The 14,584-nt window shown below is 38.0% G+C and overlaps 1 protein-coding gene across 6 annotated transcripts in view; it reads left to right on the forward strand.

Annotated features, from left to right (window-relative positions):
* The window catches only part of SCAF4 (SR-related CTD associated factor 4), a 61,961-nt gene that overhangs the window by 27,321 nt on the left and 20,056 nt on the right, over positions 1–14,584 (forward strand). For 5 of the 6 annotated variants that reach the window (XM_022568198.3, XM_089910329.1, XM_089910330.1 and 2 more), the window contains 12 exons: positions 3,539–3,735; positions 4,089–4,197; positions 5,620–5,784; positions 6,317–6,402; positions 7,083–7,273; positions 8,205–8,305; positions 8,755–8,868; positions 9,729–9,885; positions 11,471–11,628; positions 13,415–13,580; positions 13,670–13,756; positions 13,913–14,104. In XM_022568198.3, the coding sequence (XP_022423906.1) occupies positions 3,539–3,735; positions 4,089–4,197; positions 5,620–5,784; positions 6,317–6,402; positions 7,083–7,273; positions 8,205–8,305; positions 8,755–8,868; positions 9,729–9,885; positions 11,471–11,628; positions 13,415–13,580; positions 13,670–13,756; positions 13,913–14,104 (1,723 nt within the window). The remainder of the gene's footprint in view (positions 1–3,538; positions 3,736–4,088; positions 4,198–5,619; positions 5,785–6,316; positions 6,403–7,082; positions 7,274–8,204; positions 8,306–8,754; positions 8,869–9,728; positions 9,886–11,470; positions 11,629–13,414; positions 13,581–13,669; positions 13,757–13,912; positions 14,105–14,584) is intronic. The other variant, XM_089910331.1, reaches the window with a different exon arrangement.

The following is a 14,584-nucleotide window of genomic DNA, read 5'->3' on the forward strand; positions in this document are numbered from 1 at the left end:
TACAATAACTATTGCTGGTAGTCCAAATTAAGAATCCATATGATAATTACTGCTTGTTATTCTAGTACAAAAGAAGTACATGCTTTTAGGGGGAAAACTGCAAATAATACAGAAAGTTCTAAAGTAGGGAAATCAGTTCCACTCTGCTTTGAACAGAGTTGTGTATGTTCCCATCCATATGGGAACATAAATTGTTATGTATTGTGGTTTTGTTTTTTAGTCTTCTGTGTTGTGTTGTGATTAGGAAAACTCTCTGAACTTGTATTAAAAATTCTCTTCTAGTAGTTTTATATTTTTGTTTTTCATGTTTGTCTCAATCTATCGAGAACCTATTTTAGAATATGGTTCAAGATAGTTAAATCTTTATGTTTTGGAAATAGCCAATTCTCACAATTTTTGTCATACATTTAATTCCCATTTGTTTCTGTGTCTGTCTTTGGACACTGTTCTGTCCCACTAATATCTTCGTTTACTTCTGCAACATAACAGTTTAAACACTTGCAACTTGTATTTCATTTCTAGATGTGTTCTCTGCCCTTACTCTTTTTCAGGCATTCTTTGGCTATTCTTGGGCATATGTGTTAGGGTTCTCCAGAGAAGCAGAACCAGCTATACACACAGACACACAAAGGGGAGAAAGGGAGGGATTTTCTTTAAGGAATTGGCTCACACAGTTGTTGAGGCTGGCAAATTTGAAATTTGTAGGTCAGAGTGGCAGGCTGGAAATTCAGGTAAGAGTTAATGCTGCAGTCTTGAGTCTGAATTCTGCAAGGCAAGGTTTTCATGTTGCTGTCTTGAGAATGCCTTTTTTGGGAAACCTAAACCTAAGTCCTTGCTCTTAAGGCCTTTGATTGGTTGAGGCACACCCACATTATAGAGTGTATTTCTTTATTCATAGTCTACTAATTTAAATGTTAATCACTTTTTTTTCCCTTGCTGCACCATGCAGCTTATGGGACCTTAGAACCCAACTAGGGATTGAACCCAGGCCCTGAGAACACAGAGTCCTAACCACTGGACCGCCAGGGAATTCCCAATGTTTTCTTGGTTTTGTTTTGTTTGTTTGTTTTTGGCCATGCACATGTGGTTTGTGGGGATCCCCGACCACGGATTGAACCTGGGCCCATGGCAGTGAAAGGGCAGGGTCCCAACCATTGGACCACCAGGGAATAATTCCCTGTTAATCACATTTTTAAAATACCTTCACAGCAACATCTATATTAATTCTCCCATTGCAGAGCACAGGCTCCGGACACGCAGGCTCAGTGGCCATGGCTCACGGGCCCAGCCGCTCCGCGGCACGTGGGATCTTCCCGGTCCGGGGCACGAACCCGTGTCCCCTGCACCAGCAGGCGGACTCTCAACCACTGCGCCACCAGGGAAGCCCTATATTAATCTTCGACCAAACAACTGGGCACCATAACCTGGCCAAGTTGACACATATAATTGATCATCACAGCATACTTTACCAGATGAACTTTAGCATAAATTTTTATGAATTTATAGGTTAATTGAACAAGTACTGATAATTTCTTACACAGAATCTCAATTTATTAGATTTTTAATATGTCATACATTTCTTGTGTCATTTATTCTTAGATGTTTACTCATTTTTCATGTTTAGTGTTTCATAACACTTTTGTTTAGTTAATAATGCCATACAGGAAAACTATTGATTTTTATTTTATGTTGTAAATTATCATGGTATTAGAAGCTTAGTTTTCTAGTTGTTCTCTTAGATTTTCTAGGCTACTAAATTTGACTTTTCCCATTCAACATCTAGGCCTGTTTCTTTTTCTTCTCTTACTGTTCTGGTGGCTAGGACTTCCAAAAAAGAAATGTTGAGTAATAGCAGTGCTACTGACATGCTTGTTTTGTTGTTAATTTGAATTACAACTAATTCCTCTAGTGTTTTATCTTAAGTGGGTTGGCCAATGTTTGTTAGTTATATTAAGTTTAGAAAAAGGAATTCTGTGCTTTTCCTTTGACTGTAAAGGTCTATTTTAAGCTAGTCAAACAGCTGACTGGGAACAGTTTTTCTATTTTGGCTGCTTCATAGATCTTCAGTTTCCTAAAAAGCAACAGAAATGTCTTTAGATAGTAGAGATCTCAGTTTAATTTTTTAATTGCTTCAAATCTTCTCCCAAGCAATAGGTATAAATCGTAAAACTTTAAGGAACATGTCTATATGCGATAAACTGCAGAGATCATAGGCTTTGTGTTTTTTTTGTAGACAGTTTAGACCCAGGTTTTAATTTTGGCTCCTGTCATTGACTCTATCTTGATGTTGAGTTACAGTATTCACTGTGTACCACTGTAAAAGAGCTATGGTAGTACCTATATTTTTTTATTGCCATGAGGGTTAAGTAAGCTAACGTGCGTAAAGCAGCAAGGTGCCTGGGCCATGTTAGATCGCTTGGTTATAATAAGAACTTTTAGTCACGTGGCCTAGAATTATGAAGAAAGAAACAGAAGTGTTGTCCAAGAAGGGGACTTCTTTCCTAATTTAAAAATCTGTTGTCCAATAAAGTAGAACCAGAATTTCCAGGCAAAACTATAACAGAACAATACAAATTTAGGAATTTGAGGTTGGAAATCCATGAGCAGGAAGGGCACAGCCTGAGAGAAATGACGGCCTTGTTGGATGCCAGAGACTGAGGGCTTTGAGGTAGAAAAGACCATTGTCCACATCCTAATCGTACATGTATTAACTGTACAGTCTTGGTCACGTTTCTTAATTACCCGAGCCTTAGTCTCCTTGTCTGTAAGAAGAAGAAGCTATATCTACATTGCATGTTTCTTTTGATGATGAAATATTGTGTATAATCTATCAAAACACAGTAGTGGTTGTATTACTTTCATTCCTTCTTTTCTGAGTAAATGTAACCATATTTTAAACGGCTCCTCTTCTAGACACGTGATCCTGTGAAGTGCACTGATTGGTTTTTTTTGATTTTTTGTGTTTTTTTAATGAAAGTTTCTGGTAATCTAAGGTGGGTTGTGAAGTTTTAAGAAAGAAGCAAGCGCACAGGTAGACTTTGCAGCCCTGTCTGTGCCATTCTCTTTTTTCTTTTTCATATTCTCGATCAAGCAGCATATGGACATTTTTCTGTAGGCATTTATAATGATTGGATAAGATGGTCTTTCTTTTTGTACATTTTACAAAGCCGACTGAAAATGTGTACCCATTTTCATATGTGCAAAGTTCCAAAAGTTTTTAGTCTAGGAAAATGAATGGGTAAAATCTTTCTATCACTAAATTAGTTATAAAATCATATAGAAAATAGTCAAAAAGAAAACACTGTACTTAGAATTGGGGAAGAAAAACATAATTTTTTAAAGTGTCTTTTCAAAATGGCATTTGTGTAAAAATTGTCTGTGAACTAGGGTCCTGAGAGGCATGTGGGAAGGTGAAATTGTACATGACAGCATTGCGGGATTATAGATGGTGGTAAATATCTGTTTTTATAAAGTTTTTTGTTCAGTGAATCACAGTCTGAATTTTAAAATGGAAAATTGACATACACACCTATTCCAGAAGCTACTTGATAGATTTGATTACGATGATGAGCCGGAAGCTGTGGAAGAATCGAAGAAAGAAGATGCTGCCGCCGCCGCCACTGCCGCCACCGCCGCCGCCACCACAGCACCTGCTGCTGCTGTTGCGCCCCCTGCACCTGCTGCTGCTGTACCTTCTGTTGCTGCGACTGCTGCTTCTCCTCCACAGGCACCCTTGTGAGTTTTCTTTTGATTCCTCAGCAGATAGAGATTTGGTAGTCATTATAAGGCATAATGCAAGTAACACTTAATAACGAAATCATTTTTCATATAGTCTTTTAAAATTCTTTTTTTAAATTGTGGTATTTGGAGTTTTCTTCTGAATGGAGAGGAGATCCTGTCAGATTTACAATAAAAAATGACTTTTGGGGAAAATGCTGTGTTTAAGTTAATAAGGCAAATATATGATTCAGTAAAGTGTTGATTATTAATAACTCCTGAACAGCATTCTTTAAGTTTCTGTAGTATAAATGTGGCTAAGATTCATGTGTTTTCGAATGGGTGAAAACAAGACTACTCATCTTTTTTAGTGGATTTCCTGGAGATGGCATGCAGCAACCAGCATATGCCCAGCACCAAAACATGGATCAGTTTCAACCTCGAATGATGGCAATACAGCAGGATCCAGTGCACCATCAGGTAGAGGCATTTTTCTTATAGCTGAGTTTTAATAACTGAAGATCTATTCATTAGAGCATATGGGTTGCACTTCCCAGACCACTGTTACTTAGCTGTGTGCATGGCTAAATACTATAGCTGCAGTAAAAGCTGTTGAGTACATAACTGATTTGGGTTGCTTTTTGCTTTAATTAAAACAAGGATGCTAAACATTACATGCTGATAATTTAATAGGCATTTTTGTTTAAACAATTGAGAGAGATTGTGGTTCTATTTCAGGGAACTGGCCTGTTTAGTTATACAGCTATTTCCCTTGTGAGAAGCCTTTTTTCCGTTTTTTTTTTTTTTTTTTTACGGTACACGGGCCTCTCACCGTTGTGGCCTCTCCCGTTGCGGATCACAGGCTCTGGACATGCAGGCTCAGCGGCCATGGCTCACGGGCCCATCCGCTCCGCGGCATGTGGGATCCTCCCGCACCGGGGCACGAACCCGTCTCCCCTGCATTGGCAGGCGGACTCTCAACCACTGCGCCACCAGGGAAGCCCAGTAAAGTATTTTTTAATTAAAGTATATATGTTGGTTTTTTTAGACATAATGCTATTGCACACTTAATAAACTACAGTATAGTGTAAACATAACTTTTATATGCTCTGGAAAACCAAAAAATTCATGTGACTTGCTTTATTGCGATATTCACTTTATTACAGTGGCCTGGAATCGAATCTGAGATGTGCCTGTATTTGGTCATATGAAATTGATATTGTGATTTTAATGACTTGCTGAGGAATGAAGTTTGAAAAATATTTTATAAGCCTGTTTAAAATACAAAGAAAACTTATGAACTTTTTTCCAGATGTTTAACAATTGCTGAAAGTTTATTAATAATTTAGAAAGAATATTTTGTGATACTATAATGACATTACAATTATACTTTTAATTCTATTAGCGTTGGAATGTCACATGTAGAAAATTGTTACATTGTGGCATAATTACTCTCATTATTACGATATTTGAAACCCTAAATATCAAACCCTAAGTATTATGTATTCAACCCTAGGCATGTTGGTTGAAACTCTCCTTGGGGTAGAATGTTTAAAATATACCTAGACGTCAATTCTTCTAGCCACTTTTCCTCCCCCCAAAGCTTAATTGCCTTTAAAGTTGAAGAGAGACAGTTTGCGATAGAGAGTACCTCTGAGTTTAAGTTCAGTCTGTCACGTTGCTTCCTCATATAATGAAGTTATGTTGTTAAATTATAAAACCAGATCATGTATTCATAATTTTAAAATGAGTTGTAGGATTTTTACCCTGTATTCTTGGATATATAACAATTCTTTGGATAAAGATTGTACCAGTAGGAATTGTCAGTCATGGTTCCTTGATCAAGGTTTTTTTTTTTAATTACTTAAAGTCTGCTTGTACAATTTTTTTAAAAAACAAAAGGTTCCACTTCCTCCTAATGGACAGATGCCAGGATTTGGCCTTCTTCCTACACCTCCATTTCCTCCCATGGCTCAGTCCGTGATTCCTCCAACTCCACCCGTGCAGCAGCCTTTCCAAACTTCCTTTCAGGCACAAAGTGAACCACTTACACAAAAGGCACATCAGGTAAAACTTCATTCTCAGATTGTTGATTATCTGTATGGTTCCCTTGATTTATAAATAGATTGCTGCCTGTTGGCTTGTTATCTTCCATTTTGAATATGAAGAAAGACTATTACTTCGGGCACAGATTTGCCCTCTCTGTGAGCGAAGTTTTTCATTTGGAAAGTGGACATAATAATACTACAAATTTCCATACGGTTTGTGAGGATTGAGATAGAGTATAGAATGTTTAAACAGTGCCTAATTCACTGCTTTAGGTGATGGTTGGTAAACACAGTATATAACTTTTACAAAATAATTTCCAGAAGTAGATGAGTTTTTCTTCTAATCTTGTAAACCATATAAAAAAAACTTTTCCCACTCATGGCCAGTCATTATTAAACTGGTAATTTGGTCTCAAGTAACCAAAAGAGAACTTTCAGGGCAAGACATTTGTAATTTAGCATTTTTTAGATTTTTGTCCTGTTTTTTTCTATTTGTAATTGCCACTTTCTCTTTTAATGATGGGTTTTGTGTTTTGTTTTTCTTTTTAAAGGAAATGGAAGTCGAACAACCTTGTATTCAAGAGGCTAAGCGGCACATGTCCGATAACAGAAAGTCAAGATCTAGATCAGCATCCAGGTAGTTTATAGAAAATGTTAATCCAAGTCTGTATGTCTTAGGAGCCATAGAATTTAAAATCTAGTTGGATTGTTTTCAGATGCCCAGGACTAATAAAATAACACTTGGTATGTTTGTATGCATGTGTGGATTGGGGGTAGGAGAAGTATTAATTTTAAAAAACTAAGTCATCTCAACCCACATATTTTCCCTTTGAGTTGCTTTAATGCCTATTTACAGATATACATGGAATCATAAGATTTATGTATTCAGAGTTCTTTTACCAATTTATCAACCCAAAAAAGTGGAAAGAGAATAAGTAATACTGTAATCGGATTACATGTTTTAATTCCCACAGAAAAGACTTTACTGAGAAGATAGAGAACAGTAGTCAGTATATCTCAGTGATGACATTAGCTTCTTCACTATAAAGATGTCATTTAGTATAGTACCAGAGGTATCAAAGATGGGAGGTACTTTTATAAGTTAGCATCCTTATTTATCTCATTTATAATATATTTGTGCTTTCTAACTTTGAGCATATTAAAAATCTTTAAAATGAATTCCCTGCTGTCAAATTCTTACATACCCAAACATTAAATTACCTAGTTGTATTTTTTCTTTTTCAGATTAACACATGCTTACATTTTCTTTTTTACCTCCATGTGTTAATCCATTCTCCCTCGTTCTGAAAATATTAGGTCACCAAAAAGGAGACGATCTCGATCTGGTTCTAGAACTCGAAGGTCTCGTCATCGACGTTCTCGATCTCGGTCCAGAGATAGACGCCGACATTCTCCTAGATCTCGATCCCAAGAAAGAAGGGATCGGGAAAAAGAAAGAGAGCGCCGACAAAAAGGCCTTCCTCAAATCAAACCAGAAACTGCTAGTGGTACGTGAACGTTTATATTCAAATTTCCTGCATTTTTTTTCATGTCATGAGTTTAAAATGTTTTATAACTGTTAGCAAAATACCACTTTATGAGGTCTTACTCATTTGTGCTTTGGCATATACCCTTGGATTTGCCTTTGTACATTAAGCCAGCTGTAAAGCAGCAATGAGGAGCGAACCAAACTAACGATGAGGAAGTGTGTCTTGAATCGAATGTGTGAAATAGAGTCATTAACTAGTTCTCCTACACATGGTGGAAAGGTGGGGTTTTTTCCTCCTAGAATAACTAGTGCCCTCTTTTATAAAGATTTATGATTTACAGAATGTACTAGCTTACATTATCTCCTGAATTTCATGATGTGTTTAGAATATGTTTAATAAGGTGTGCTAGACATATTCTTGATACAACTCTGTAGCTATTAATGAAATTTTAATTTATAGTATAACTAGGGCATGTATAAAACTTCTGACTCTGCAAGGCTTATTACCGAGGACACAACATGAAACAAAACTCATATACACTCGACAGTTGGAAAGGAACAGCTACATGCAGTGAACAAAAGCACTGAATTGGTTGGTGATCAAGATAGTTGGGATCAAGTCTTAGCTCTTGTGTTCACTTGCCAAGGGCGATCTTGGGCAAAATACTGCTTCTCTGGCCCTAGTTTACGTAGATGAAATCTTCAGATGTGTCTTCAAAAAGATCAATTTTTTTTACCAACTCATAGGTGTACCTTTCACTATCCTGGTTCCATTTCTGGAAGTACTACCACAATTTTCTAGAATTTTTTAAATGTATATGGGGTTTTCTACTTAAACTTATGATATCTTAATGTAACTCATGCATATCTTTAATGATTTTTTTCATGTAAAGTACAGTGCTGTTCATTATCGAATGTGTATATTTTTATGATTATAATTTTATTTTAAGTTTGTAGTACTACACTCTGGGTGGGACAGCTGGACAAAAGGACTACTCAGCAGGATGTTGCCAGTCTCTTAGAAGAGTTTGGTCCAATTGAATCAATTAATGTGAGTATTTATTAAATCCCTTAATGACAGTAGATAGATGTGACTAATGTTACTCTATGAAATTAAGGACTTGAAACCTAAGTTAAAATTTTCCCAGGTTTGTAGAAGATGTGGCTAGCGTTCAGGTGTTCTGAGTTCATGTTTAGCATTTAACTACATTTCTTGGGTCACCAAGTTTAATCTAAAACCTTTTTCTAAAAAGTTTTTCTAAAAAAGTCTTTATATAACAAAGCTTGGGGAACTGTAGATTTGTCGGTAATTGGAAGTTGAGACCAAACTGGAACCACCAATTTAACAAATTAATTTAATCTCCAGTTATAGAAGTCTGGCTCTGGAGGGTGCAGGGGGTTTGAATTGGGCTTGTTGGAACTGATTACGTAGTATTATATCTTGTTGCTTTTTTATTTTTTTGTTACTATGTTTTATAATATTAAAATCTTTTGGAGCAGATGATTCCTCCCAGAGGTTGTGCCTATATTGTTATGGTTCATAGGCAAGATGCTAACCGTGCCCTGCAGAAACTGAGCCGAGGAAACTATAAAGTGAACCAGAAATCCATAAAGGTACTGTTTTATAGTTTATAGTTCATTTCTTTTAAAACTTAATATATAACATTATGTGACTTTTAAAAAAAACTGTAATTTTGGACACTGGGGCATTATCTGTGCATCTTTTTTTAAAGAGGTTATCTCCTAAGAGTTAAAGTAAAATTTTAAATGTTAGGTGCATGGTAGAATTTTGTCTTTTTTTTTAAAGGTAGGTAAGTACATCAAGGTATTTACTTGGCTCTTTAAATATAATGTCATTTTGTAAAATATTTTGTCATTCAGAAAATTTTGTATTTTTCACATTTTAATTTTAAAGTTTGCCATCTCATCTTAGAACTATGAAAAATACTCACTGAAGATAGAGGAAAAAGATATAGGTACATGGGTATTCTTACTCTGAGGGGCCAGAGTCAGTGTTTCCTTAATGTTATAATACCATGTTCTACCCTTGGATTGCACCGCAAAAGGATTTTGTCTGATGTTGAGTAATTCCGAGGTACCCAAGACGTTTAAAAGTGCTCCCCACTTTTTTATGCTGAATTGTATAGGGAACTTCAGCCTGTCCCTGATAAACTTTTTCCTTTTCTCTTAAGTTTTATGCTGCCTGGGTTTGCGGGGTGGTGGGTGGTTGGAAGAGTGAGTAAGGAAGTGATTGCCAGTCAGATTTCCATCCTAGGAGAAACAAAGTGAGATGGTAGGGTAACCAGTTTCCTAGCACCGAATAAAGTTTTGAGTGAGATCCAGAGAAAGCCAGGCCAGATTGCTCCCTTGCTGACCAATTCTGAGTAATTAGAATCATGAGGAACAGTTAACTCTCAATTTATGACATTCTTCTCCTTTCCTCTCTTTTTATATTTTAACAAATGGTGAAATAGATTGCCTGGGCCTTAAACAAAGGAATAAAGGCAGATTATAAGCAGTATTGGGATGTAGAACTTGGTGTTACTTATATTCCGTGGGACAAAGTCAAGCCTGAAGAACTGGAGAGTTTTTGTGAAGGAGGAATGTTGGACAGTGATACACTTAATCCAGGTAAAGCAGTATTTAATTTTTTAAAAAAAATTAATCTGTTTCCTTGGTAGTGCTATGACAAATGTTTATTCTTTGCCTTAGGATCTGATTTTTGAGATTTTTCAAATACCCACTATGTGGGTGCCAGTCTCTCCATTATAATAAACTGAGGAAACAACAGTGAATAAGACAAATGTGGTCCTTGCCCTTATGCAACTTACATTTAGTGGGAGAGTTGCAGACACAAATAAATACTGATTATGGGCTTAATTATTAATTATAGTATTAAGTGGATCTTAGGTAGAATTTTTCACTGTAAAAACCTAACAGATCAAATGAGTCTCAAACTGAACGTTGTTAGTACAATCCACTGCTTCATAGTAATTTCTTAGAAAATGTTTAAATGTCCAGAGAAGCCATCAAAAGTAAACGTGTAAGACAAGGAGGTGCAGTTATTTGTAGGCTGAATATTAAAAATGCCAGGTTGATAGTGGAATTGCATTGGGAAAAATGGCAGCTTGTGGGGGCATGACCTGAAGATTGATAGATAGCAGGATGAAAGGAGCACAGGGTGGCATGGCAAAGTACAGTAAATACTTAAAGCATTAAAGAACTTCAGTCAGGAGTGATGATTTGAAAAGCCAAAAGGCAATGAAACAATGCTGGACTTTCCCCATACACCACCTCCTCCCTCCTTGGTGCGTAATGCCTTCGCTTAAGGATCGGACTAGGTTTCTGTTCAGGCAGACAGGTATTGAGGGTCTACTATGTGCCAGGCATTCTGGGAGACTCTGGTCCAGGGTAAAAAGAATCCTGCTCCTCCCTCCCAGGGTCTTTAATCCAAACAATACACTGTTGTGGTTAAGAACAGAGACTTTAGAGCCAAATATGCCTGGGTTGAATCCCATCTCTGCCACTACTAGGTATGTGACTTTGGGCAAATTGTCTTTTGTTTACGCCTCTTGAGAAATGGGAATAATAATAGTAGGACCTACTTATAGATGGGATGGTACTTATAGATGGTTATGAGAATTAAATAAATATATATATAGCTTAGAACTGTGCCTGGCATGTAAGTAAGCATTCTTTTTGCATGTTTGCTATTGTTAATTTAAATAATTAATGTTTATGAGATTAGCATAGGCATTTCTTTAATAATCAGAATGCTCTCTGTTTTGGGTTTGTTTTTTTTTTTTAATTTATTTTTGGCTGCGTTGGGTCTTTGTTGCTGAGCGCGGGCTTTTCTCTAGTTGTGGCAAGTGGGGGCTACTCTTCGTTGTGGTGCACGGGCTTCTCATTGCGGTGGCTTCTCTTGTTGCAGAGCACGGGCTCTAGGCACTCAGGCTTCAGTAGTTGTGGCTCACAGGCTCTAGAGCGCAGGCTCAGTAGTCATGGTGCACAGGCTTAGTTGCTCCGTGGCACATGGGATCTTCCCGGACCAGGGCTCAAACCCACGTCCCCTGCATTGGCAGGTGGATTCCTAACCACTGCGCCACCAGGGAAGTCCTGCTTTCTGATTTTAATATCAACATTTAAAAAATCATTTTTGGGTTTAAAGTTATAAGCTGAAATGTAAGCTTTTGTTAAATTTCTTTAACTCTCATAGATTGGAAGGGAATTCCCAAAAAGCATGAAAATGAAGTTGCTCAAAATGGAGGGGCAGAAACCTCACACACAGAACCAGTATCACCCATACCTAAGCCTTTACCTGTGCCTGTCCCTCCTATTCCTGTTCCTGCACCTATAACAGTACCACCTCCACAGGTAAGACTATTTGGAGCATTGTTTAAACTTTTAGAAAGATACCTTTCTAAATCTTACTATAGATGTATGTCTAGATTCATAGTCAAAGACATGAGTGCATATTAATTTTTTGTGTGTTGGTATGTCAGACCTATTATTTATAAATGCTTTTAAAAACCAGAATAAATTTCATATTGCCTTACATCTGTCGAGATTATTCAGTGTCTTACCTCATAACCTTTTTGACTTGAGATGTGATTTTCCTGTTACATGTTAAGAGCTAAGTAAGTAATGTTTTGGTAAAAATTATAAATACTTGACCCATACTTTTATGTATGATCCACTAGATTTTTCTTTTCTTTCAATGCCTTCTTTCCTCAATTTCTCACATTAAAACTGAATGGGATAAATCTGAGCTATCACAAAACTGGGTTGCCTAGCTTCTTCATTTTTCGTAGTGTTAGGAGAAAACTACATGCTTTGATACATACTTAGCTGTGATATTTTATAAATGGAGTCCCCAAATTGGCACTCTTTAGCTGACCTTTTGGATATGCCTTCCAGTGCAGGTTCTAAATAAGATTCAATGAAAGTCAAAGAAACTTGACTAATCTCTTAAGATTGATTATACTTTTTTGTAACAATAGCTAACATATGTTGGGTATTTATTAAGTGCCAGGCACTAGCACTTAATATTTATTCACTCTTTAATCCCCATAATTATGTGAGGTTGGCACTTTTCCATTTTACAGATGAGTAAACTGAGGTAGGTCTAGGGAGTGTAATGTAAGTAGCTTGCTCAAGGTCACAAAATGACCTGAAAGGGGGGCCAGGCACTTTGACCCTAAGGACCTGTGATCTTAGTCACTGTGCAGATTACCAGGTAGCTTTTTCTTTTTCTTTTTTTTTTTTTTTTTTTTTGCGGTACGTGGGCCTCTCACTGTTGTGGCCTCTCCCGTTGAGGAGCACAGGCTCCGGACGCGCAGGCTCAGAGGCCATGGCTCACGGGCCCAGCCGCTCTGCGGCACGTGGGATCTTCCCGGACCGGGGCACGAACTTGTGTCCCCTGCATCGGCAGGCGGATTCTCAACCACTGCGCCACCAGGGAAGCCCCAGGTAGCTTTTTTAAAAGTTGTATTTCTTGGGACTTCCTTGGTGGCGCAGTGGTTGGGAGTCCGCCTGCCGATGCAGGGGACACGGGTTCGTGCCCCGGTCCGGGAAGATCCCACGTGCCACAGAGCGGCTGGGCCCGTGAGCCATGGCCGCTGAGCCTGCGCGTCCGGAGCCTGTGCTCCGCAGCAGGAGAGGCCACAACAGTGAGGCCGCGTACCGCAAAAAAAAAAAAAAAAAGTTGTATTTCTCAAACTTATTGACCTAACCATGAGACATTTTTTATCATATTAATATTCTAGCAGAACACCAATACAGGTGCTGGTGAATTACAGTGTGAGTTTACTGTCATAAAGTAGAGAGTAAATATGTGATTTCTCGGAATTCCTTGGTGGTCCAGTGGTTAAGACTCCATGCTTCCACTGCAGGGGGCACAGGTTTGATCCCTGGTCGGGGAACTAAGATCCCGCATGCCGCGCGGTGCGGCCAAATAGAAAAAGGGAAAAATACATGGTTTCTATTGTTTAGGGGTAGGTGCAGATTACCACCTGTTATCTAATAAGTGTACTTACATAATAAGCACAATTTAGAGATTCCTTTTTTCTTTTTTCAACAAGGTATTTTCCTTGTCTCTACATACACCCTGTGGGTGGGAGGGTGGCTAAATATGTGCCTTGATTTTCCGTTTTCTTTCTAGGTCCCACCACATCAGCCGGGACCTCCTGTAGTTGGTGCTCTCCAGCCACCCACTTTCACGCCTCCTTTGGGAATTCCCCCTCCAGGCTTTGGTCCTGGTGTTCCTCCTCCTCCACCTCCTCCACCATTTCTGCGCCCAGGATTCAACCCAATGCATTTACCACCAGGTACACTAAGTTATTTGAGAAGACATTGTTTTTTTAGAGCCTGAAATAAAGTGACACAACTTCAGTTGACATTATTTTTCTTATTCTAGGTTTTCTTCCTCCTGGACCCCCACCTCCTATAACTCCACCAGTATCCATTCCTCCTCCTCACACTCCACCAATAAACATCCCAAACTGTAAGCATGTTTTTCCTTTGTGTTCACTTGTCCTCTTGGAATTGAGAGTAGGAGGGAGAATGGACCAGTAATAGGACCTATAGTATGGCAAAAGAATGTTGACCGGGAGATAATTATTTATTCAGCTTCACATGTTGATGTAATTATATTCCTTAGCTACTATCGCTGGTATAAATGAAGACACTACAAAAGACTTATCTATTGGAAATCCCATTCCAACAGTGGTGTCTGGGGCTAGAGGAAACGCCGAGTCTGGTGACAGTGTGAAAATGTATGGTTCTGCTGTGCCACCTGCTGCACCCACGAATCTGCCCACCCCTCCTGTAACCCAGCCTGTTTCACTTCTTGGTAAGTTAAGTTTTTTATCATTAGTTTTCTTTCCCCTGCCCAAGTTAGGCTTTTTATATAAACAATGCTACTTTTGGTAAAACGTTCTCTGAGGCTATTTTTCTTTGAGGAAGATCTTTCTCTTAAATATGTGTACTTTAGTCTTTACCAAGAATATGCTCAAGAGACAGCCTCAAAAATGAAATCATGTTTGTTTGTCTGTCTTGAATAAAAGTTTGGATTTGCACATCTTAATTTGGTATAGCAAAGTGATTAAACCAATCTCTATAAAAAGGAGTTGGTACATAGTCCATGATTAACAAAACCCCAGACATCGCAGCTTTATAAGAGAGAGCATTTCTTTAACAATGTGGGTTTTTTCCCTGTCTGGATTAATTTTTATACATTTAAAATCCCTGGACTTTGGTAGCATTCTCTGTGGGCTAGCAAAGAAATTATCTTTGATACATTGCCAAAAAATGGCTTTGTTACCTGAGTGAC

Source organism: Delphinapterus leucas, chromosome 4 (genome assembly GCF_059928025.1).
Source record: "Delphinapterus leucas isolate spDelLeu-1000000601 "Yukka" chromosome 4, BTC_Dleu_Yukka2, whole genome shotgun sequence".
Taxonomy (NCBI): domain Eukaryota; kingdom Metazoa; phylum Chordata; class Mammalia; order Artiodactyla; family Monodontidae; genus Delphinapterus; species Delphinapterus leucas.